Here is a 24,937-nt window from a genome sequence, read left to right on the forward strand (position 1 = left end):
GTTTAGTCCCATCCTTCAGTCCCTCTGTCAGAAAATGCCCTGACTAAAATCAGGCAGGCATCTTTCTAATCTGGTAGTGCTCTGAAATTCCGGGTTTCTTTCTGGTTTGTCTGGTTCGTCTTTCTTGTTTCTGTTTAGTCTTTGTTCAATGTTGTCTAAAATGTGTCTGTTTTTAAGGCCTGAATTCTTTTTTTTTAATGCAAAAATTGGAAATATTGGCTCTAATATTTAGAAAAAAATAAAATGTTTTTAGAACTTGTAAGGAGCGTTCATTTAAATTTAAATAGAATAGAATGTAGATCCTTAAGACTTACTGATTTGGTTAGTGCAGAGGTAGTCAACCTTTTTATACCTACCACCCACTTTTGTATCTCTGTTAGTAGTAAAATTTTCTAACCGCCCACCGGTTCCACAGTCATGGTGATTTATAAAGTAGGGAAGTAACTTTACTTTATAAAATTTATAAAGCAGAGTTATAGCAAGTTAAAGCATATAATAATTACCAAATACTTTATGTCAAATTTTCGCTAAATTTGGCAGAATAAATCTTTATAAAACAACTTACTATAGTTAAATCTATCTTTTTATTTATACTTTGATTGCTCTGCTACCGCCCACCATGAAAGCTGAAATGCCCACTAGTGGGCAGTAAGGACCAGGTTGACTACCACTGGGTTAGTGCACTGTGAGGTATATTCAGAGTTAGGAGCCAAATAGCAATTCAAGTATTAGGATTAATCAAAGTTATATGTTATACTTGTGTTTTCTGTGCGTAAATTGTCTTGTTAATGTGTAAGGTTATACTCAGGCAAAACAAAGAAATTGAGCAAAATTAAGGAGGGCCCTAATAAGTCATTTCAAGAATTTGTCTCAAGCTGCTTCAGGCAGTTAAAATAGTATAAGAATGCTAATTCTGCTTCTCAGGCCAAACCCTGCAAAAGGGGTCCCAAGGAAATTGGTGATTTGGCTTCTCTGATTTTGGCTATTGGATCAAAAAATAGGTCAGGAACACCCTGAAATAGAACTAACAATACTAGAGTGTAAATTTAAAGGACTTTTAGATACTGGAGCGGATGTATCTGTTGTTGCTAAGCTACACTGGCCTCCTTCCTGGCCCACTCATGCAGCATCCACAGAATTACAAGATATAGGGCAGAGCAAATCCCAACAAAGCTCTAGTATTTTACAATAGGAAGATAAAGAAGGTCATTCTGGATTTTTTCAGCCTTATGTGCTCCCTGAATTGCCAGTTACTTTATGAAGTAAAAATGTTTTGAAAAATATGGGAGCATTGCTTGTCAGTCCTAATAATTAAGTCAATACTCAAGTGCTTAATCAGGAATTTTTGTCCACTAAAGGACTAGAGAAAGAACAGTGGGGAATTCTCACCCCTATAGAAGTGGCACCCAATACCAGAAGGTATGGATTAGGATATCAAAATTTAGCATAGGGGCCTTGGTAGCTCCTGCTACCCCAATAATGCATTGTGCAGACCCAATTAGTTAGAAATCAGATAATCCTGTATGGGTAGACCAATGGCCCCTTTCTCAGGAGAAACTTAGGGCAGCTGCTTGATTGGTAGAAGAGTAGTTACAGCTTGGGCACATTGAACCACCATCTAATAGCCCATGGAATACGCCTATATTTGTCATTTAAAAAAAAAAAAAAGAGGCCCTGGCCGGTTGGCTCAGCGGTAGAGTGTCGGCCTGGCTGCAGGAGTCCCGGGTTCGATTCTCGGCCAGGGCACACAGGAGAAGCGCCCATCTGCTTCTCCACTCCTCCCCCTCTCCTTCCTCTCTGTCTCTCTCATTCCCTCCTGCAGCCAAGGCTCCACTGGACAAAGTTGACCTGGGTGCTGAGGATGGCTCCATTGCCTCTGCTTCAGGCGCTAGAATGGCCCTGGTTACAATAGAGCAACGCCCCAGATGGGCAGAGCATCGCCCCCTGGTGGGCATGCCAGGTGGATCCCGGTCAGGCGCATGCGGGATCTGTCTGACTGCCTCCCCGTTTCCAGCTTCAGAAAAATACAAAAAAAAAAAAAATTAAAAAAAAAGAAAAATCAGGAAACTGGAGGCTATTAAAGATTTGAGAGCAATAAATAAGACTATGGAAATTATGGGTCTTCTCCAGCTAGGACTCCCTTCTTCTACTGCCATTCTATGGAATTTTCACCTTATAATTAATTGACTTGAAAGATTGCTTTTTTACTATTCCTTTAAGCCCACATCATTGCAAGTGTTTTGCATTCAGTGTTCCTTCACTTCATTTCCAAGCTCCAGTGGAGCGATACCAGTGGAGAGTTTTGCCTCAAGGTATGGCTAATAGTCCTACCTTGTGCCAAAAATATGTTGTTCAAGCTATCTCTCCAATAGAAGACAGAACCCTAAGATATATATCATTCATTATATGGATGATATTCTTATTGCTCATCCAGATAAAGACACTGTATTGACCATTTTGCAACAACTAGAATATTCTTTGAATCAGGACTTTATATAGCTCCTGAAAAGGTATAGCAATCTTTACCTTTCTCTTATTTAGGACAAATTCTTGAGGGACAACAAATTCGTCCACAAAAATTAGAAATCAGGACAGATCATTTGCAAACTTTAAACAATTTCCTGAAATTATTAGGAGATATTAATTGGCTTAGACATTCTTTGAAATTAACTACCAGGGAACTGAAGCCACTTTTTGATCTTCTTCGAGGCTCAGTTGAACCAGCTTCTCCTTGGCTACTTACAGCTGCAGGACAGCAAGCTTTAAAGCTTGTAGAAAAAGCCTTGCAACAAGCACCACTAAAATGCATAAATCCTGAAGAATCATTTTACTAATTTGGCCCTCGAGTTACACTCCAACGAGACTATGGTGGCAAGCTTCAGGTCCTATTGAATGGATCCATTTGGCTATTACTCCTAAGAAAGTTTTATCTCCATATTTTGATCTTGTCGCCTCCTTGATTATCAAGGGGCATAGGCGACTCTTACAGCTTATAGGTTTTAAGCCTCAAATAATTGTTGTTCCTTTATCAAAGGATCAACAACAATGGCTCTGGGAAACTTCCACTAAATGGCAAATTGCTTTTGCAAATTTTACAGGCCAAATTGATTCTCACTACCTAGCTAATAAAATAGTTCAATTTTCATTAATTACTACATTTGTATTTCCTAAAACAATTGTTAATGAGCCCACTCCTGAAGCATTTACAGTCTTTACTAATGGGTCCAGCTCAGGAATAGCAGGCTTAATAACTGATGGACAAGTTTATACTAAAATAGTTTGCCTTAAAATCAGCTCAGAGTAGAATTAAATGCCATTATCATGGCTTTTCAGCATTTGCCTGGTCCTCCTTTCATCTATATACAGACAGCAAATATTTATTTATGGTTGTTTCCACTAGAGACTGCTGTCTTAGAGACAACTACTGATGAGGAACTATTTCAGCAATTTCTCCTTCCTCAAAGACTTATACGTCAACATAGAGCTCCATGTTTTTATAGGACATATTCGAGCTCACTCCATGCTCCCTGGAACTTTAGCACAAGGAAATGCCCTTGTTGATCAAACTACCCAAAAGAAAATTATTGGAACAACCATGACAGATCAAGCAATTCAGTCTCATACTGTTCATCACAAGAACGCGCAGCCCTGTAAACAGTTTCAACTTTCTCGGGAAGCAGCATGGCAGATTGTTAAACCCTGTCCAAGGGGTCCTATACTACAATCTGTCCCTTTGGTGTTAACCCTCGAGGACTCCTACCAGGACAACTTTGGCAAATGGATATTACTCATATACCTTCATTTGGCAAAAAGTCCTTTGTGTGTGTTACAATGGATACTTATTCTGGATTTATAGTAGCCCTTGCCAGAACAGGAGAGGCTGCTAAGCATGGTATAGCTCACTGTTTGTATGATTGGACTTCCTAAACTGATTAAAACTGACAATACTCCTACATATGTAGGAAAAGCATTTACTATATTTTGTCAATCCTTTCAAATTATGGGTATTTCTTACAATCTTTAAAGTCAAGGTATTATTAAAGTGTACCCAGCAAATATTTAAGGTCAATTAAAAAAAATATAAAAGGTGGAGTCATATCCTAGAACTCCTGCAAATCTACCTTATCTTTAAAAAATTTCTTTTGTATGCTGATGTACAGGAGACACCAAACCTCTTTCTCCTGTAAACTTTCTCCCTCTTTTATTTGATTCAGCTAATAACACTGTTTTGTCTTTTTCCAAATAGCTCCAGATATATGGAAAAAGTTTACACAGGCAGGTGGGGATCCTCAAACCCCTCAGTGAGATCTTCTGAGAATGGCTTTTAAGGTCTATAATGACAAAGAGGCAGAAAAAGCCCAAAAGAGATCAGGTGAAAACCAGCTCTTGGCATACGCCTTTAAGGCTCCAACACCCCGAAGGGGCCTCATAGGACTCCATCTGGGCTCTGCTTCAATAGTGGAAAGGAAGGTCATTGAGCCAAAGCCTGCCAGGCTTACATGCCTTTGCTGAGGGAAAAAGGGGCACTGGAAGGTAGGCTTCCCCCTTGTTCCACTGAGGGAGGGTTCAGTTTCTTCCAGCACTGCTCCAACCACCTGTGATCTAACCTTGCCCAGCCTGCTGGGACTTGCCACTAAAGGCTAAAGGTGCCCGAGGCCGTCAGCCCCATCTCACGTGGACAAGCCTAGGGTATTTCTTTCAAGTAGCAGGTAAACTGATCTCATTTCTTATGGAAACAAGGGCCACCAACTATGTCTTGCCTGAATATTCGGGTTTTTACTCGTCCCTCGAAGATCTCTGTTGTGGGTGTTGATAATCCCATTTTCTGCTGCTTTATTTAATTTTTTAAAAAGATTTTATTTATTCATTATAGAGAGGGGAGAAAGGAGAGAAAGACAGAGAAAAGGGGAAGAGCAGAAAGCATCAACTCCCATATGTGCCTTGACCAGGCAAGCCCAGGGTTTTGAACCAGCAACCTCAGGTTGACGCTTTATCCACTGTGCCACCACAGGTCAAGACTTCTGCTGCTTTATTTAATATATAGTGCCTCCTTTATTCCTCCTGCCTCAATGCCCCATGCATACCTTAGGCTGGGACCTACTCCTAATATAGAGTTCTCTTTCTCCTTTTTGCCAACTTACAAATTTACCTCTGCCACCCAGCTTAGTATATCCTAAGGTTCTCCTCACCACGCCATGGTTGCAGAGAACCAGGGAAAAGCACCCTGGTCTCATCTCTCCAGGCTAAGGAGAACAGAAGCTCCATCTCCACACATGCTTCAGATGGCTTTTCCAGTCTACCTGAATCATTACCAGCTGGAAGCAGCAGACATTGGGACTTGGATGTGAGCTGCAAAGTATAGAAATGTAACAACAATTCCAGTGCCATGAGGACTTCTGGACTCCTGCTCCTTGTGACAGCTCTTAATGGACTAAACTGGGGTTGGGTTGCATTTGCAGGGATGTAGAATGGTGATGGTGCCAACTTGGACTTGGTGAACATGTTAAGGACATTCAAAACAGCAAAGATATTGGCTAATAATTTGCTTAAAGGCTTTAATCACTGTAACGTATGAGAATACTTGTTTGGGTATCTGTTAGCATTGGCTATACTAATTTTGTGTTTGTTCTGTATTTTTTCAGTCTGCCTCCAAATTAGAATCAGGGAAACTAGGAAATCAGATGAGTGCAAATCTCAGCACACAAATTAAAAATTAAAAAGAAAAGGAGGATATGTTGTGGACCTTAAATGGCGAAAAACCACTGTAGATTTGAGGCTTAGCAAAAGGCTAAATTCTCCCCCCACCACCTCCATATTGGCTATGATGCTGAGTATTTGCACCCACTTCACTTGCTTCCTTAAGTTGTTGGAAGCAATTTACATGCCCTTCCTTTTACTCTTTGTTCAAATGTTGGTTGATTTCACTTATGCATGGTAGGAGGATTCCTGTTTATACCTTGGGAGAGTTCCTGTTTTAGCCTTGGATGTGTAACTTTGTATCAAGGACTTCCTTGATTTGCATATGGCTATATAATAAAGCAAACTGGGGCTATGGGGCACTTGGATATTGCCATCAACATTGAAGAGTCCTCCCAATCCCATCCTTTTTTCTTAGTAAGTCTGTTTTCTTATTTCCACACCGTTCTCACTCAAAACCCAGAATTAGGAGCCGCACTGGTCCATGGCACAGCATTGTTCACAATAGCGAAGATCTGGAAACAGCCCAAGTGTCTGTCAGTGGACGAGTGGATTAAAAAGCTTTGCTACATATATACTATGGAATACTACTCAGCCATAAGAAATGATGACATCAGATAATTTACAATAACATGGATGGACCTTGATGACATTATACCGAGTGAAATAAGTAAATCAGAAAAAACCAAGAACTATAGGATTCCATACATAGGTGGGACATAAAAATGAGACTCAGAGACATGGACAAGAGGGTGGTGGTTATGGAGGGGGAGGGGCACAAAGAAAACCAGATAGAAGGTGACAAGACAATTTGACTTTGGGTGATGGGTATGCAACATAATCAAATGTCAAAATAACCTGGAGATGTTGTCTCTGAACATATGTACCCTGATTTATCAATGTCACCCCATTAAAATTAATAAAAAAAGTTTTTTTATAAAAAGACAAAAAATATGAGATTTGAAATCAACAACCTAACGTCACAACTTAAGGAACTAGAAGAACAACTAAACCCAAACTGAGCACAAGGAAGATAGTAACGATTACATAAGAGGTAAACAAGCTAAGAGAAAAACAATAGAGAAAATGAATCAAACCAAAAATTGGTTCTTCGAATTGACAAACCTTTAGCTACATGGACTAATAAAAAAAGAGAAGATACAAATTACTAAAAGGAGAAATAAAACTGGGGAAAGTAATACCAATTATACAGAAATAGAATATATTTTAAGAGTACCATGAACAGTTTCACCCCAACAAATTTACTAACTTAAGTAAAACGGAAAATTCCTGTAAACACAAAACCTATCAAGACTAAATCACAGAGATATACAAAATCTAAGACCTGTATTAAGTATGGAGGATCAAATCAGTTATCAAAAATCTCAAAATAAAGAAAACCCCTGGAACTGATGGTTTCCTAGTGAATTATAACAATATTTAAGAACTAAATTCAATTCTTCATAAATTTTTTTTTTAAAACTGAGGAGGAGCCCTGGCCGGTTGGCTCAGCGGTAGAGCGTCGGCCTAGCGTGCGGAGGACCGGGGTTCGATTCCCGGCCAGGGCACACAGGAGAAGTGCCCATTTGCTTCTCCACCCCTCCGCCGCGCCTTCCTCTCTGTCTCTCTCTTCCCCTCCCGCAGCCAAGGCTCCATTGGAGCAAAGATGGCCCGGGCGCTGGGGATGGCTCTGTGGCCTCTGCCTCAGGCGCTAGAGTGGCTCTGGTCGCAACATGGTGACGGCCAGGTTGGGCAGAGTATCGCCCCCTGGTGGGCAGAGCGTCGCCCCTGGTGGGCGTGCTGGGTGGATCCTGGTAGGGCGCATGCGGGAGTCTGTCTGACTGTCTCTCCCTGTTTCCAGCTTCAGAAAAATGCAAAAAAAAAAACAAAAACAAAAACTGAGGAGGATGGAAGTCTACTGAATTCATTCTACGAAACCAGCATTGTCTTGATACCAAAGCTAGTAAAAGATACCACAAAAAAAAACCCCTAACAAACTAAAACACATATCCACATGAACCTAGATGTAAAAGTCCTCAATGAAAGACTAGCTAATGAAATTGAGCAGCATATTAAAGTATTATTCACTATGACCAAGTGGGGTTTATTCCTGGAATGCAAGGATAGCTCAACATATGAAAATTAATGTAGCAATAATATGCTACATCAATTGAACAAAGGGGACAAAAAAACACATGATCATCTTCACTGATGCAGTAAAATGACTTGACAATATTTACACTTTCATGTTAAACATAATCTATAAACTAGGAAAATAAAAAAACTACCTCAAATAATAAACATCATATACGAAAAACCCACAGCAAACATCATAAAGGCAAAAAGCTGAAAGATTTTCCTCTAAGATAAAAAACAATGCAAGGATGCCTGATTTTACCACTTCTATTCAACATACTAGTGGAAGCTCTAGCCAGAGCAACTAGGCAAAAAAAAAAAATTACACAAGGCTCCTGAACTGCGCAGTGAATAAAGCATTGAACTGGAATGCTGAGGTCACCTGTTTGAAACCCCGAGCTTACCCAGTCAAGGCACATACGAGAAGAAATTACTATGAGTTGATGCTTCCAGTTCTCCCCCCTACCACCTTGCTCCTTTCTCTAAAATCAATAAAACTTTGAAGAAGAAAAAAGAAATTTATATATATATAAAAACAACACAAGGCATCAACATTGGTTAGGAAGAAGTAAAAATATCAGCATTTGCAGAGAGTATGACTTTATATGTATAAAGTTCTAAAGATCACACCCATACACACACACACACACAAACCCTGTTGAATATATCAATTCAGTAAATTAGTAGAATACAAAGTTAAAATATAAAAAGCCAGTTCCATTTTATAGTGCACTACAGTTACTCTTTAACACTGACAGGGTTATCTCAATGTAAGATATTTTTGGTTGGCAATTCTACCTTCTGTTTCTGTAAGTCCTCCTTCAACTCTGAGGGTTGCTCATTTTAAATAGGGTACATTTTATTGTCAAGGATAAAGCTACCATTATTACTACATTTTTAATGCTTACGACAGGCTTATTATATAAAGCATTATACAATGTTGCTTTCTTTCTATTCATTACATGTCTTTTCAGCATCCATAAAAGGCCCAAGAGTTGCTTGGCTATGAGGACAACTGGTCAACTTGCCAGAAAGCAAGATGAAATCAACATTATGGGAATACATGGAAGAGGAGCAAAACAAAAACAGAACTAGCAATATTTACCTTTTTCCTTTACTTACCCCTCATTACAAAAATATTTAACCTCTGAACCAAACTCCAAATTTCCTTCCAGATGGCCATTTAAGGGCTCTGATGGTCGTGGACATGATTTTTCTGAAAGAAAAATTTGAAATTCGTTGTTTAATACAAATTTTAGAAGAGGTTTGAGTCAAAACAAAAATCCTACATTGTTCTACTGAATTCATGGTAATACTATTTTCTTTCTTTAGCTATTAATCAATTGCTAAGAAAATAATTCCCTGAAAATCTTTCAAAGCCTAAAAAAATACATTGCTAACTAAAATCTATTGCAGTAATGGTATACGCATCCTAAATGTGAGAAAATCTCTAGAGCAATAACAGTGGAAGTTTTGTGTACAAACTTACTTGTACAAGCCTCCTGGAGGGGTGTCCACGTGTTATCAGCCTGACAAACAGCAATGACGGGAAGAGGAGGAACAATACGCATATACCCTGGGCGACACTCATATTCTACTTGGTCCCCAGGACGATAAACATCTTGAGAAGCACCTTTGAGCTTCATAGAGTTGTATCTCAGTGGATCATCACAGGCATCTGGGCAGAACAGAATAAGAACATGAAAATAAAGTATTTTCTCATTTTCAACAGTCACGGATTGTGGACTGGCAGCAAGCAGGTAGTCAGAATAAAGAGAAAGGTCCTTAGAAAGATTTTAGTATAAAATAAATGGAAAGGTCCTTGGATATATTTTAAGTGATTGTTCCATGTTTTTACTGGACAATGTGCCATGATTACTTTAAGTGACATTCAATTAGCTTTTGGTTTCTTGGGGAATAAGATGAATATTCATTCAACAGTAAACTGAAGAGAGAGCAGCAATATTTTTTACTTTAATATATATATATATAGGTATGTGTCCTTCCCCATTTTTTCTAAATTAATTTCACTTTCACCTCTCCCCTAAGAAGACTTCTATGCTATAAAGCCCTCAGGGAGATCTCTCCCACAGTCTGAAATGCAAACTGATGAGGATGCTGACCTTGTCTTGTTATTTCAGGCTCAGTCTCCGCTTGGAAGGCAAGACCTGGAGGTCAGGGATCCTGTGTCTTCTTTTCTGAGTACACTCTCTACCCAGTGGGTGCTCAAGAAATGCTGTGGTAAGTGTAACTATTAAATAAGCATTGTGGATTTCATAGAGCAAAATAACCATGGACTGTCAAATATTTCAAAATATAAGACTGCATTTCATATATTAGTGAAGTGAGCATTTTATAAGTGAATAGATGCCATTTAAAATAAAATTTTATTGCTTTGAATAGCCTTACATAAAAATAAAATCTGCTTTCTTCACATTACTTCAAATACTCAGTTGACTCATGAACAATGCAGGGGTTTGATTCATTGGCCCTCACGCAGCTGAAAATCCACCTATAATTTTTGAATTCCCCAAAACTTAAGTAGAGTGTTTCCTCTATGTCAGTGGGGAATGGCTCCAGGACTTTTGTGGCTACAAAAATCCCTGGATGCTCAAGTCACTTATAGAAAATAGTGTAGAACAGTAGTAGTCAACCAGGTCCCTACCGTCCACTAGTGAGCGTTCCAGCTTTCATGGTGGGCGGTAGAGGAGCAACCAAAGTATAAATAAAAAGATAGATTTAACTATAGTAAGTTGTTTTATAAAGATTTATACTGCCAAACAGGAAAAATCCAACATAAAGTACTTGATAAGTAATTATTATTATATGCTTTAACTTGCTGTAACTCTGCTTTATAAATTTTATAAAGTAAAGTGACTTCCCTACTTTATAAATCACCATTACTGTGGAACTGGTGGGCGGTTAGAGAATTTTACTACTAACAGAGATACAGAAGCGGGCGGTAAGTATAAAAAGGTTGACTACTGCTGGTGTAGAACAAGGCATAGAGAAGGCCCTCTGCATTGTTGGATTTCATCATTCCAACAGATGAAAACTACTGTTGGCTGTTTCCAAAGACATGAAACCTGGATATCAGCAGACACTGTATTTATATTAAAAAACCTGCATACAAGTGAATGTGGGGCCTGACTGGTGGCGGCACAATGGATAGAGTCAACCTGGGATGCCAGGGTCCCAGGTTTGAAATCCCAAGGTCACTGGCTTGAGCACAAAGGTCGCTGGCTGGAAGCCCAAGATAGCTAGCTTGAAGCTGAAGGTTGCTGGCTTGAGCAAGGGGTCACTGGCTCGGCTTGAGCCCTCCAGTCAGGCACGTATGAGACGCAATCGATGAACAACTAAAGTGCCGCAACTACGAGTTGATGTTTCTCATCTCTCCCTTCCTGTCTCTCTCTCTTTCTCAAATGAATAAATAAATAAATATGGGCAGTCAAACCCATGCTGTTCAAGGGTCGACAGTAATTTAACCTTACTTCACTGATCAATAGATCACGCACGACCTCAGAAACTCCCTGAGGTGGCTGTTTGGGCTGTATGTCCAATGTCTCTACAGTAAAGCTCCTGTATTGTTATGCTTTTAGAATTTTTTACTTCTAATTTTTTCTTTGGAGGGGGGTAGGTTTCACTCCCTCCAATAGTATCATTTCTATATACTTAAGTAATTCCTCTTCCTTTAAATTATGCATGGGCTTGAAAGTCTAACAAATCTGTTTGAACAATTATGTAAAGAAATGTGATAGATACTTATACAGTAAAGTCCTAAAGAACAAAAAGAACACTGAGGTCTCTGCTACAAGGTTAAGGACCGAAGGAGAAAGGAGATCTATTCAGATTCCTGAGGATACTTTCCTCTCTCACTCCCTGGACTGGTCTTACTTCAGACTGAGAGACCAGTCAAGGTTCATTCTAAACAAGTGAACTTTTAGTCTTCACATCATATTCTAAATTCTAAAATTCTCTATCTATACACAATCCAATATTTTTTTTTTCTATCATGTCCTAAAATCTACCTACTGGCAAATGTTTTCAACATTTCCACTATACTGACCTTAATATCTGAATGTTCCTCAATCAATTGCTTAAAACAAAAAAGCAAAAAGCAAACCAAAAGCCCTAGTAATTAAAAGCATTGTTTAAGAAAAAGGTTAGTATAGTGGTAAGTTTTATCGGTAACATTACATTTACTGAATACCCTAAGCTAGATATTGTTACTTGCAATAGGAAAACAAAAATGAGCTAGAAATATTATATAATTCTGTTCAGATACAACTGCATATCATTCTAGAATTTCCTGGAACCATCAAGGAAAAAAACACAAATAAGAGCATGCCCAAGATTAAATTATACAAGTATTCTGTTTTTTGCATTCAGTCTCAGTAACTATCTTGAAGCCAATAAAGAAGGACCCCTAACATGAATTTCACATGTAGTCTCTGCATTGAAAAGGAAAAGTCAATAAAATAATCTATTCAATCAACATGATGTATTTCTTCCCACCAACATGCATCAGTGTGCAGAGTGTTAAGTTTGGTTTGACAACCAGTTGCTCATAAGCTTTATTAAAAACAACCTGATATCACACCTTTTAATAAGCAAATTTCTTCCCTTACTCAGACCACTGAATATTTTTCCTACAGGAATGTTCAAACTAAATATTCCCAAATCAAGAAATACAGCACCCTGACTTAGTTTTTTTCTAGGCAGTTTAAATATAATTTTTACTTGGCTGCAATGCTATACTTTAGCAATAGATGACATTGGAAAATTCCCCAATGTTCCAGAAGAGTTTCAAGAAAATGAAATAAGTAGTTCTCTGCTATAAATCAAGAGAACTGTTCACTTTGTCTACATTTGCCAAAATTGGGTAAGCACTCTCTATCTGCCTGCAAAAATTATAATCACATTCTGATGTGAGTACACACATCCCTGCTCAGATTGGTGCCTTCAGAAAATCATGGTCTCTGACCAAACTGGAACCCCAATGAAACCTGACCATCTGTTCCTACCCCCATTGTCCACGTAATCTTTTAAAAACTTCCTTTGCTTCTCAAATTACAGACTCTGGCATCTTAATTTTATTTCTCACTTCCTTATTTCTAGGTCTACAAAATCATCTTAATTACTTTCCAAGTCATTAAGTGTCTTCCTTGTTTTTCAATGAATCCTAACATTGTCTTCCTCAGTAATTTTAGTTACCGTCTCTAACATCTGGAGTTGTTAATGTTTGTCTTTGCTCCTTTCTGCCGGAAAAGCTCTCTTTGGTTTCCAGGACAGCACAACCTCCCTGGTTTTCAGCTTGACCTCTGACTGCTCTTCCTTCTCTGCCTGATAGGGTATGATGTTTCTAATGGGTCTTTCCAGGAAGTCTTGTTATTTAATTCTGTAGAAACCCTGTGGGTAGATACACTCCCATGACTTCATTACACCTTCATTTGGGAGGAGAATAGCTGCCTCCCAAATCCCTCTCCTTCCTAGATCGCTTAGCTGGAGTTGTCAAGTCTTATATATTCAATCGCCATCCCACCCCACTCCACTTGGAAAGTGCCATGCTGGCTCAAGTAACATAAAGAATGCACTCATTCGATTCCTCACAATCACACAAACTCAGCAAACTAGGCATGTTGTTTCCATAACTATAATGCTTGTTCATCCCTCTAGTTCTGTCCTTAACCTCTACAGCCACTATCATGTTATTTCTGGATTATGACCAGAGTTTTTGGATAGGTCTCCACACCTACCTTGGCACTATTCATTTAATTCATTTTTTTATGTTGCAGAATTAAAGATAGTCTCTAAGGACCTTCCAAGTCAAGAAGGTACTTTTCAATGGATCCTCCATGCCCTCAATATAATGTCTAAAGCTCCTTACCATGGCTAATAGACTTCCATGGTCTGTCATTACCTGAATCCTGCTTTCCCTTGTACACTACTCTCAAGCCATAGTCAATCCTTTGTGGTGCCCATTAAATTACTCAAATTACATGAGCACTGTAGGCCTCCATGCATCACTGTACTTCACTGTGATCAGAGGCCCTGTCATTCCTCCCACCCACTCACCCTTCAGTTTCATCTTAGATGCCAATTCTTTCTTAAGGCTCTTCACATCTCTCACTCAAAATACTGGAATAATGTTGTTACGACACCCCAATATACTTTTCATAGAACATTTTATTTGTAATTAATTTCCCCCCTTTTTCAGCAGAGAGGAGGGGAGATAGAAAGACAGACTCCCACATACACCACTACTGGGATCCACCCAACAACCCCCCTCAGGGGCTGATGCTCTGCCAATCTGGGGCCACGTTCACAACCAAGCTGTTTTTAGTGCCTGAGACAGAGACTCCAGGGAGCCATCCTCAGTGCCTGATTACGTACTCGAATCAATCAATCCATGGCTGCAGGAGGGGAGAAAGAGAGAGAGAAAGAGAGGTGGAGAAGCCGATGGTCATTTCTCCTGTGTGTCCTGACTGGGAATTGAACCTGGGACATCCACACACAGGGCCAACTAGCCAGGGCCTATTTGTAATTCTTTATTATTTTTATCTCCTATAAGACTGTTAACTTCTTGAGGACCTCATCTCATTTATCACTGCAGTTCTAACACTAGTGTCAGAGCTGAATGAGTACTCTTATCAGTTCCATACACTCTTAGATAAAATTCACATTTTTTACTGTTGAGCTAATTTATTCCAGAGATATCTGCATACTTTTTTCTTGTTTTTGCCTGTATTCAATTTTTTTCATTGGTTTGGTCATAGATATTTCCCTTTATTAGAGTCTTAAATTTCTTTCATGTCAAAATCGTTATACTTAGCTTAATATGAACCCATATTCCACTACTGCTATTATTAGAACTGGTATTTTAACATTATCGAAGGTGGACTGCCAGCCAGCACAGTTTCAGTAGAAGCAGCCTGGTTCCCAAAGGAATCAGCCTAAAGTTGTAGAAGAATAACCCAATTTCAAAAGTCATGCAAGTCCTGGCTGCACAGCTCAGATGGTTGGAGTGTTGTCCCAATACACCAAGGTTGTGGGTTCAATCCCTGGTCAAGGCACATACAAAGAATAAGCCAATGAGTACACAAATAAGTGGAACAACAAATCGATGTTTCTCTCTTTCTTCCTTTCTCTCGCTATAATCAATTAAAAAAATTAAAAAGTCATGTAAAAGTATGAACCTAGTCTCTCAGATAAAACAAGGTCTTACCCAGAAGAAGATGAAGCCTTAAATTAGATCTGGAAGAAAGTCCTTTAAATAAGGCCCATTTCTCCTGTTTCAGTAATGATTCTTACTAAATAGCAAACGTCATGCTGCATAAGCAATATCAATATCCTTTGTTGTAACTGAAGTTGCATTTTTGTTTCTGACTTACTTCAAGGCCTGTACCCTAGCCAAGGGCAATTTCTGCTGAAAGCATTCTTCTAACGCTTTCGGGTTAGTTCATGATGTTGGAATTTTGTGGAAGCAACACGGCTTTCCTACTTACAGCTGAAATAAAATAAAAAATGGCCCCTATGTTCAGGAATTATTGGGTGCTATACTTATACCTGCTGCTTTAGCTACTGATGAGATCCCAGGGCATTCTAAACTTGACTCTCCTGAAGCTAAAGGGAAATCACCTTGCTGATACTTCCACAAGGAATTCTGTCCTTCAAAGGAGCCAACAGCTGTCAAACCTCCTGTATGGTTCAAAGGGATATTTCCCCAAATGATAACTTAGAGAATCTGGCTAAAGGAGCCCGATAATTGGCCTCAGGAAAGGAAAAATAAAATTGCAAATTCAACGATTGTTGGTTTGATGAAAAGAGGAACCTCTGGACGGAGCCAAATAAAAACCCAGTCCAGCCAGAAACTCTAAAATCCCCACTCCTAACTACTGTACATGCGTTAAACCATTGGTCCATTGACAAAATGATATCGTTAATGAATCAATATTGATGGGGAACTATTAATAAGGCCACAAAAAAGCAACTACTTGTCCCACTTATCCAAAGTACAACCCAGGAAAGCCTGATCCCACTGCTCCCAAGCATTTTAAATTGCCTAATGGACCTTTTGCAATCCAGCAAATGGATTACAGCTCCCCTATCTGATGGATATAAATGTATTTTAGTCATGGTCTGTATGTTTTCTCACTAAACTGAAACTTTCCCTTGTAGATAGGCTACTGCCTCTTCTGTGGCTAAAGTCCTTGTGGAAAATATTATCCCTACCTAGAGAACTCATCCAGAACCCATAGGGATTGGGGAACCCATTTTAGCAGTCAGGTGCTTTGACAGGCTATACGGCCAGTTTGACAACACTTTCACTGTGCAGACCAGCATTAAGAATCAATTGACAAAATATGCAGAAATCCTCTAAATATCTTGGCCAAAAGTACTGCTACTGGTCCTTCTAAATCTCAGATCCACCTCCTTTGAAACTCAAACTCTCACCCTTTGATATAGCCACAGAGAGCCGAATGCACAGCTGATAAAACGAGATATACTTCTTCAATATTTTAAAGGCCTAAATTCTTCTATCAAAATAAACCATGTTCTGGTAACACAACCTTTTCATAGTGCACTCGGGGACATGAAGATCTTAAACAACACACTGTGTGTCCTGGACACTTCCATCACTGGCACAGACACTTCCAGAAAGACTATTCAATCTTGCTACAAAAGGCGCCACCGGGTTGTTCTTCTAATGCCAGGCAACAGACACCTGGGTTCATGTGACACATCTAAAAAACAGCACTTAATCCTGACTGAACCTGTACATCATCTAGTGACCTAAAGGTAAAAAATTTCCCAAAATTGGCCCTGGCCGGTTGGCTCAGCGGTAGAGCGTCGGCCTGGCGTGCGGGGGACCCAGGTTCGATTCCCGGCCAGGGCACATAGGAAAAGCGCCCATTTGCTTCTTCACCCCCACCCCCTCCTTCCTCTCTGTCTCTCTCTTCCCCTCAGCCAAGGCTCCATTGGAGCAAAAGATGGCCCAGGCGCTGGGGATGGCTCCTTGGCCTCTACCCCAGGCGCTAGAGTGGCTCTGGTCTCGGCAGAGCGACGCCCTGAAGGGGCAGAGCATCGCCCCCTGGTGGGCAGAGCATCGCCCCTGGTGGGTGTGCCAGGTGGATCGCGGTCGGGCGCATGCAGGAGTCTGTCTGACTGTCTCTCCCCGTTTCCAGCTTCAGAAAAATACAAAAAAAAAAAAAAATTTCCCAAAATTGATGCAGAGTACACCTGGTGAGGCTGCTTCTCCAAGATGTTCAGACCAGGCCAGTTAGAAGATTCAACATTCACAGAGATCAGACTATTAACTGACTGCAAATTCTTACCCAACTCATAGTCTCTGGATTTGCAACCTACAGGCTTTATCATCAGTAAGACATTTTGTTCCAGTTTCTTTTATGATATCAATACTGTTTAATTGCTTCACATTTTCTACCTGCATCATGTCTTTCCAAAGCTCTTGTTTAATTCTTTCAGCTCTGAATATGCCTTTGCCAGATCTCAGTTCTAAAACACAAACTTGAGATGGGTAATTCCTGAGAGACCTCCCCCTCGACCCCTCTTCTTACTCAAATGTGATAATAGGTTTAGGATCTGTACATTTTCCTCCAATGTGGGACATGACATTCAGGACAGGTCCCTCCCGTCATCAAGGAACAAAAAGCCACTGAATCCAGAAAAACCTGACTCTTGATCAGCAATGATTTTGGGAAAAAATCATCAAAAGAGGGGCATGTGAAAATTAAATAATAGAAACTGCACTGAAAATGGAGTCAGGAGGCTAGAAAATTCTCATGCACATTTCAATCAACATACATTAATGACCGGTTAGAGACCTCACGCGCATCTCCCACAAGAGGTGATACTACTTTGCTGCCTCAACAGGAGAAAGAAAAGATTTCTCCTTGCCCATTCAAGGTTCAGCCAGTGAGAGACTGCCATAATATAACCAATGAAGTCACTACACCTTGCACTTTCAGTTCCCTCTCATTTCTTCTTTCTCTGGACTTGTTCTTGGTTTACCTTTAGAACACATGTTCTGAAGTGCAATTCTTTGTTGTTCCGGAGTAAACCCACTTTGCTGGAGAAGTATCTGGCTATTTGTTTAAGAAAAACAGATAACAGACTCTTTATAGGAGAATTTTTTTTCCTGAGCTCTAACACCCAGCTTATATTTAATTTAATTAAACATAATTAAATTATATTTAATTTCCTGCTACTTGATATTTATACAGGAGTGTTGATATAGAGGCAAAAAAAAAATGAGCATTTAGAACTACAAGCATGACAAGACACACAGATCTCTATATCCTAGTGGGGAGAGAACAGAAAACATAGTTTTGGAAGGGTGACTACAATTTAGGGATGATTTGAACTGAAGTGTGTGTATCCCTGAGATTGTTTGTTCAGAGAAGGTACCTCTGAGGGGGTAAGGTCACAACTGAATCTTAAGAATAAGGAGCCAATTATACAAGAGGCCGGAGAAGAATGTTCCCAGACTGGGGGAACAGCAAGTAGCAGTTTGGTCTGTCTGATAAGCACAAAAGTCTTCCTTTCCACTCAGTCATTTGTTAAATGCTGTCAGAGAATTGTGCTTTTTCCCTCCAGAGTATCTATCCTGGGTTATAACATATTATTATGGTTTGGGGGCTGTCTGCTAGGTCCAATAAATTTTAGCAAATATTTATTTGCTACTGTGTGCCTGGCTCTGGGGATCCAACACTGAGCAAAACACAGTCCCTATTTATTTCATGTTTCTACAGGTGCAGACAAATAGTGAAATAAGGATTGTAAAAGGGTCCTACAAATAACTAAGGTATAAAAACACAAATGCACATAAAGACAGTTGGAAATTCACAAAAGTATTAGATGGCCGTCCTTTATGTATAATTTCTACAATAAGCATGTCTTTTTTAGCATATACTTGGTCCATTCAATGAAAAACAAAACAAATTTAGTGAGTAGGCCTTCACTTTAGTTTATGACTGTGTAGGGGAAAACCATATTAACATTATTTATTGTCCATTCCTTAGGATACTAATTTCTTACTAGGTTTGCCAACCAATATTTTTTTGGTTACGGATATTACCTCAAATATAACTCAACCAACCAAACAAATAAATAAAGTCATTTGGTAATTATAGGATACTATCCGTGCATATTCGATGGGAACAAGTTCATTGGGAGGGGCAGCCTGCAAATCAAAGCTAGTATGAATTTGGGCAACAAAGAACTTTTTTTTTTTTTTTATTTAACAAAGATAGAGAGAGGGATAGACAGGGACAGAAAGATGAGAACCATCAACCATTAGTTTTTCGTTGGGAAACCTTAGTTGTTTATTGATTGCTTTCTCATATGTGCCCTGACCCGGGGGGGGGGGGGCACAGCTGACCAAGTAATCCCTTTCTTGGGCCAGTGACCTTGGGTCCAAGTGGTGAGCTTTGCTCAAACCAGATGAGCCGCGCTCAAGCTGGCGACCTCGGGATCTCGAACCTGGGTCCTCCGCATCCCAGTCCGACGCTCTATCCACTGCGCCACCGCCTGGTTCAAAGAACCTGTTAACTAAGTATAAAAGCACTGCGCGCCCTTCCAAAACGGCACCTCAGTCACAGAGGGCTCAACATGCGCCCTCTATCTGCCACAGAGAGCAAGCAGTGAGCTTCCTCGCCCCACACTCCGCACGGTCACCATGGCCACTTCCGTAAAGCACACACCGTATAACACCTGCCCGGCTCCGCCGGCCAGTGGGCACAACACCCCCACTCGCGAAAGCATCACCTCACCCAGGAAAAGCCAACACTCCCTACCCGCACAGCAGGGGCCCTAGCAACATCCCCACCCACCTGGGCACTCAAGAGCAAGCTCTCACCTTGAGCACCGGGTCTGCGCTTCCCCTCCGGCTTGGCTCAGTCCCGAAACACCTGCAAGCTTTTGTTTGGCTCCAGGCACATTACGGCCACGCCCAGCGCCCCGCGCGGCTCAGAGCCGACCACTAAGCAGCCTTCACCGCTGGGACTAAAGGGTCCCCAATTCCCTGGATCTGCGCCCAGCACAACCTGGGGGAGCTCTGGCACGCCTTCACCCCAACTCCGCACCACCACGAAGGACCAAGAGACGCCTCTAACCCGATCCAGCGAACAAACCTCTCCCCGCCCTCGGCTCCGGTCGGCCAGCTCCCCAACCCGCTCCAGTTCGCCCTCGGAGCGCACAACCTCTCCAGCCTCCTACCGGTGAATGTGGGTAGCAGGAGCACTAGGGCCACCAAAACGGTCGCAGCTAAGCTCCAACAAGAAAAGGAACTCTCGAGACAGCGAGGAAGTGTCGTTCGAGGCCTGAAAGAAGGCGTCATCATACGAAATCTCGGCAGAAAACCTGAGAACTCGCAGAGAATACAACCTTTGGAGTGGGGATAACAGACCCTGCAAGCCTCAGACTCACAAAATGTTGAGATGTTGAGTGCGGAACTGCGGGTGGGCGTGGCTTGGACCACGCCCAAGCGGAAGTGACGTTAACTGGGCGGAGGGGCCAATCTGCGGACTGCGGGCTGTGGCCTCGGTTCTCTGGAATCGCCTTAGCGCTGGAGGGAGCGGAGAGTGGCCTGGCTGCGGCCACCCACCCCCACCCGCTGACAGCGGCCACCCACCCCCACCCCGCTGATAGCTCAGGCTCCGCCCACACCCGCGGCGCTGATCCATCTGCTTAGCTACCCGGAAGCACCGCCGTTGTTTGCGGGAATTCGTAGTTCACTGCCACCACCCTTAAAGGGCAGTTACCGTTTCACTCCGGAAGGGTAGAAAGGAAACAAGAGCTGGCGGAGTCATCGTTGCGCCTGTTCGGAAACCCTGGATGGCAGAATAAAGCGCATGGTCCTAAAAATAGAAACCTAACCTCGAGACAGTGAGTCGCCTAGGGGTCGGCGCCCCTAGGTTTCCACTTTTGTCGTGGGGCCTCCAGAATGTCGGTAGTGCCAGGGCCCTTGCTGCAATTTGGCATTAATAAGGCATAATTAGGACCAATATTTGAGATCTTCGTAATTTATGGTCTGCTACTGAATCCTGCTAGGTTTCCAAATCACAGAGTTGGTTTGGCCCCTGCACCCACAACCCCAATGTAAATGACTGCCACCTACTTTCTTGACAAGACCCCTGGGAAGGTAAATTAATACCTGGCCATAAGCACACGGGGCTCTTGCTCTTGAGCAACTGTTTCATTGAAGCGGAAGTATACATGAATGAAAAAGGTAAGGACAGAGTGTATCGACGCCAAATTCTTGGAAGTGATGAATGCCATTATTCTTGGGATAGATAGGAATTAATAATAAGGAGAATTTTTCTGATGAAACAGTCTCTCAATGATAGAAATATAAGAATGAGCAAGATATATTTTTAGAATTGTAAGTAAACCTGTATAATTAATAAAAGGGGGGGAAAAGGTAAGATGACCAGTATTGAAAGAATAAACAAAAGAATTAACATTTTTTTCCTATGTTCTCATGTAAAAGACGCACCTTTTTTCAAAAATTTTGGGTTCTAAAAACTGGGTGCGCCTTTCATGGTGGTTGCAGATTTTTTTACTTGCATTTCCCTTTTTTTGCTCTTGTTTTTGTGCTCATTGTTGAAGACAGGGATTCCTCCTCAGACACAGATGAGGACAAGCTAATGGATGGGAGTTTTGACAGTGATGAGTTGTATGAATTTTGTGATGAATAAAACTTGAGTTTAATAACTTTATGTAATACATATTTTTTTTCAAAATTCGGGCTCCAAAATTAAGGTGTGTCTTATACATGGTAGCATCTTATACATGGGGAAATACGGTAGTTGCAAAGAATAAAAACATCGAACAATGGGAGGAAACACTGGGTGGACCAGCGCCCACAAAAATTTAGTTTTTAGTATAATTTTTTTGCGTGTTTTTGTAGTTTTTAAATGGACATGACTTTTAAAGCAGGAGTTCCATTTAGAGTTCATCTTACAGAGGTCATCCCACAGAGATCATCAGACCTGTGAACAAATATGTATAATTTGGGGGGAAAAATAAGTTTTTTAAGTGTCTAGCAAAAGTATAAGATGGCTTATAAAGTATATTTGCTAGGTGGCTTATGGGTTGGAATTCTATGCAGTAAGCAGTGTAAAAATAGCAATGTGAGAAACTCTCCTCTGTTTTAAAGTGGAAAAAGCAGATTCCAAATCAGCATGTGCCTTTTGGTTTTCCTTTTATAAAACAAGTTTATTGATACACAAAAAAAGAGATTAGTTGGAAATATACCAAAAATAACTAATAGTTGACAGGATTATTATGCATGTTTAATTTTTTGTGTTTTCCCGTTTTCTATATTAACCTAAGTTACATTTGGAATAAGGTAAAGAAAAGGTTTTAATAACCCAACTTATACATTAACATATATTTTGTTCACAGAATGGTGAAAGAAACTATCACAGAGGGTTAAGGAAGGTGAGGAAATGAAAGCTGTCAGTAAAAAGCTCAAATGCATCTTCTGGAATTACAAAATTTTATATATTTTTAAACAATTCTGCAGTTGACACGTGCTAAAGACTTTCAGGGTTCAACAAATCATGAAAAATCCTCTTCCTCCCAGACCAACAGTGTTTGGATTTTTACCTAAGCATGTCAGACAATTAGTATGGAGGTGACATATAAAATAAAAACCTTAGAATCTTGGATATTGAATCTAGACACTTTTTTTTTTTTTTTTTTTTGGCAGAGACAGAGAAAGACAGATAGGAAGAGAGATGAGAAGCATCAATTCTTTGTTGCGGCACCTTAGTTGTTCATTGATTGATTTCTCATATGTGCCTTGACTGGGGGGGGGGGTACAGCAGACCTAGTGACCCCTTGCTTGAGCCAGCAACCTTGGGCTCAAGCTGGTGAGCCTTGCTCAAACCAGACGAGCCCGCGCTCAAGCTGGCGACCTCAGGGTCTTGAACCTGGGTCCTCCACATCCCAGTCTGACGCTCTATCCACTATGCACCTCCTGGTCAGGCTGAATCTAGACACTTGATGATACTTGAAGGAGTGATGTATATATTTAAGGCAATAACTAGGAAACTCAAATGAGAGGGAATTATAATTTGCCTTGGTCATTACAGTTGTAAAAGTGTGATATAACGAAATGTTCTGTGGCTCAATGTGGGCACTTATTTGTAAAAACAGGGAAACTGGGCCCTGGCCGGTTGGCTCAGTGGTAGAGCGTCGGCTTGGCGTGCAGAAGTCCCGGGTTCGATTCCCGGCCAGCGCACACAGGAGAAGTGCCCATCTGCTTCTCCACCCCTCCCCCTCTCCTTCCTCTCTGTCTCTCTCTTCCCCTCCCGCAGCCAAGGCTCCATTGGAGCGGAGATGGCCCGGGCGCTGGGGATGGCTCCTTGGCCTCTGCCCCAGGCGCTAGAGTGGCTCTGGTCTCAACGGAGCGATGCCCCGGAGGGGCAGAGCATCGCCCCTTGGTGGGCAGAGCGTCGCCCCCTGGTGGGTGTGCTGGGTGGATCCCGGTCGGGCGCATGTGGGAGTCTGTCTGACTGTTTCTCCCTATTTCTAGCTTCAGAAAAAAATAAAAATAAAAATAAAAAAGGGAAACTGTTCTCTACAGCCATCTGTATACCATACTATGTCAATTATATCTCAGTTAAGTAAAAAAGAAACCTTTTTCATCGATTTGTAGACTTGGAAGTAAGTTTTTGATATATTTTTTCCCATGAGAAAATTTAACAGGGGAAAAAACTGTGGCTAGTGTTTGGTTTCCTAGTTATAGGTACCAGATTAGTTTTAACTATTGGGGTTTAACTTGTTCTTTCAATCAGTGAAATTTCTATACTTGGGAATCATCAAACCATTCTTAATATAATTGATGGTATTCTTGTTGATTTCTTTAACTTATTTTGAGTTGACTCAACTGAGGCTCCTTTTCATATGTTCTGAACCTCGTTCTCTATTTTTCTGGTCAAGCTCCATGAGGGGGAAATAAAATTTTCTTGCTTTTTCTCCACTGTTCAGATAGTTCCAGGTCTGTGGTAGATGCATAATAAATACATATTAATTACTAAATGAAATAAATATGTGTAGTTGTTAAGTAATTTAACATGTTTTTGCCCATTCTCTATAAACATGGACTTAACAAATGTTGAGAAAAGTCTGAAAGGTTTTTTGTTTGTTTGTGACAGAGACAGAGAGAGGGACAGATAGGGAGAGAGATGAGAAGCGTCAATTCTTTGTTGCAGCTCCTTAGTTGTTCATTGATTGCTTTCTCATATGTGCCTGGGGTGGGGGGGCAAACCGAGTGACCCCTTGCTCGAGCCAGCGACCTTGGGCTTAAGCTTGCGAGCCTTCCTCAAACCAGATGAGCCCATACTAAAGCCAGCAATCTCGGGCTTTCAAACCTGGGTCCTCCATGTCTCAGTCCGACACTCTATCCACTGTGCCACCACCTGATCAAGCTAGTCTGAAAAGTTTTAATTGTAATAATAATTAGACACTAAGAATAAATCTGGATTTGTCTTTAAAAGGAATGAACTCCACAGTGGCCAACACATGGAAACAACCAAAGTGTCCCTTGACAGAAGATTGGATAAAGAAGATGTGGTACATATATAAATACAATGGTAGCACAGTGGATAGTGTCGACCTGGAATGCTGAGGTCGCCAGTTCAAAATCCCAGGCTTGCCTAGTCAAGGCACATATGAGTGTTGATGCTTTCTTTCTCTCTGTCTGTCTCCTCTCTCTAAAATGAATAAATAAAATCTAAAAAAAAAAAAAAAAATTCTAAAAAAAATACAATGGAATGCTACCCAGCCATAAGAAATGATGACATATTGTCATGTACAACATGGATAGACCTTAAGAACATTATACTAAGTGAAATAAGTAAATCACAAAAGCTAAGAACTGTATGATTTCACATATAGGTGGGATATAAAACTGATACTCATGGACTTAGATAAAAGTTAAGTGGTTGCCAAGAAGAGAGGGGCCGGAGGGAGGGGAGTAAAGAGGGACAAATATATATCCTACATAAGTGAAATATAAAACTGAAACTCATGGACATAGATAAAGGTGAAATGGTTACCTGGGGAAGGGGGTGGG

At 40.8% G+C, this 24,937-nt stretch overlaps 1 protein-coding gene across 5 annotated transcripts in view; it reads right to left on the reverse strand.

Annotated features, from left to right (window-relative positions):
- LOC136326084 (membrane cofactor protein-like) overlaps nt 1-20,325 on the reverse strand; it is a 61,106-nt gene extending 40,781 nt beyond the window's left edge. For 4 of the 5 annotated variants that reach the window (XM_066261472.1, XM_066261468.1, XM_066261469.1 and 1 more), the window contains exons 1-3: nt 20,071-20,325; nt 9,323-9,511; nt 8,956-9,049 (exon numbers count right to left, since the gene is read on the reverse strand). In XM_066261472.1, coding sequence (XP_066117569.1) covers nt 8,956-9,049; nt 9,323-9,511; nt 20,071-20,194 — 407 coding nt within the window. In that variant the 5' untranslated portion in view covers nt 20,195-20,325. Of the gene's footprint in view, nt 1-8,955; nt 9,050-9,322; nt 9,512-19,711; nt 19,972-20,070 lie in introns of those variants that run through there. The other variant, XM_066261473.1, reaches the window with a different exon arrangement.
- Between the last annotated feature and the right edge of the window lie 4,612 nt (nt 20,326-24,937).

This window comes from Saccopteryx bilineata, chromosome 2 (genome assembly GCF_036850765.1).
Source record: "Saccopteryx bilineata isolate mSacBil1 chromosome 2, mSacBil1_pri_phased_curated, whole genome shotgun sequence".
Lineage (NCBI taxonomy): Eukaryota > Metazoa > Chordata > Mammalia > Chiroptera > Emballonuridae > Saccopteryx > Saccopteryx bilineata.